The 644-nt window shown below is 40.2% G+C and overlaps 1 protein-coding gene across 1 annotated transcript in view; it reads right to left on the bottom strand.

Moving 5' to 3' along the window:
- Positions 1 to 450: 450 nt before the first annotated feature.
- Positions 451 to 644, bottom strand: part of FSTL1 (follistatin like 1) — a 93,573-nt gene continuing 93,379 nt past the window's right edge. Inside the window, exon 11 of the mRNA XM_063953947.1 lies at positions 451 to 474. Coding sequence (XP_063810017.1) covers positions 451 to 474 — 24 coding nt within the window. The remainder of the gene's footprint in view (positions 475 to 644) is intronic.

Below are 644 nucleotides of genomic sequence, written 5' to 3'. Positions count from 1 at the left end.
GTGCCAGCGCCCCAAGGCAGCCGCCTGAAGCTGCCTTTGGTAGAGCCGGCCCTGAAATTATCACCTGTTATTAGCTAAACATTTACCTCACTGGTAGCCTGTATTAATCAGCCTTAGTATTCCTTTAGGTACAATCTAGGGTCAGCTGTGCTGGTCAATGTGTATTCACATACACAAATTGTTCACAATGCTAAGTGTTTGAAAATGAACATAATCAGCAAGCAGGTATCTGAACTTATAACTCTAACAATTGCAACTTCATTAATAAGCCAAAATAACTTTAGTTTTATTTCAAATACACCATGTACCACAAATTGTTTATCTGCATGTCACTCCATGGTATTCTCTTCAAAGCAATTACATCATTCACTCTCCCTGCAGCTCACTCCTCTGTACACATTGCTGCCTCAAGTATACACTCCCCTCTTAACACTCATGAGCTTATCTTTACTAATTTACAATAACATCCAAAACCTGTTACCATAAAAAACATTCACAAACCTTCTATAGCTACTTTTATCTCTCTGTCCTGCTTCTGATAGCTGGTGATATTTCACCAGATCCGGGCCCCAACCACTTGTCACCTGATTCACAGCAATATATAAATCCAGCTAACCTCATAAATATCACGTCTGCCTGCACCC

The sequence above is a fragment of the Pseudophryne corroboree genome, chromosome 2, assembly GCF_028390025.1.
Source record: "Pseudophryne corroboree isolate aPseCor3 chromosome 2, aPseCor3.hap2, whole genome shotgun sequence".
NCBI classification, from domain to species: domain Eukaryota; kingdom Metazoa; phylum Chordata; class Amphibia; order Anura; family Myobatrachidae; genus Pseudophryne; species Pseudophryne corroboree.
This window is presented reverse-complemented; position numbering and strand designations above follow the sequence as displayed.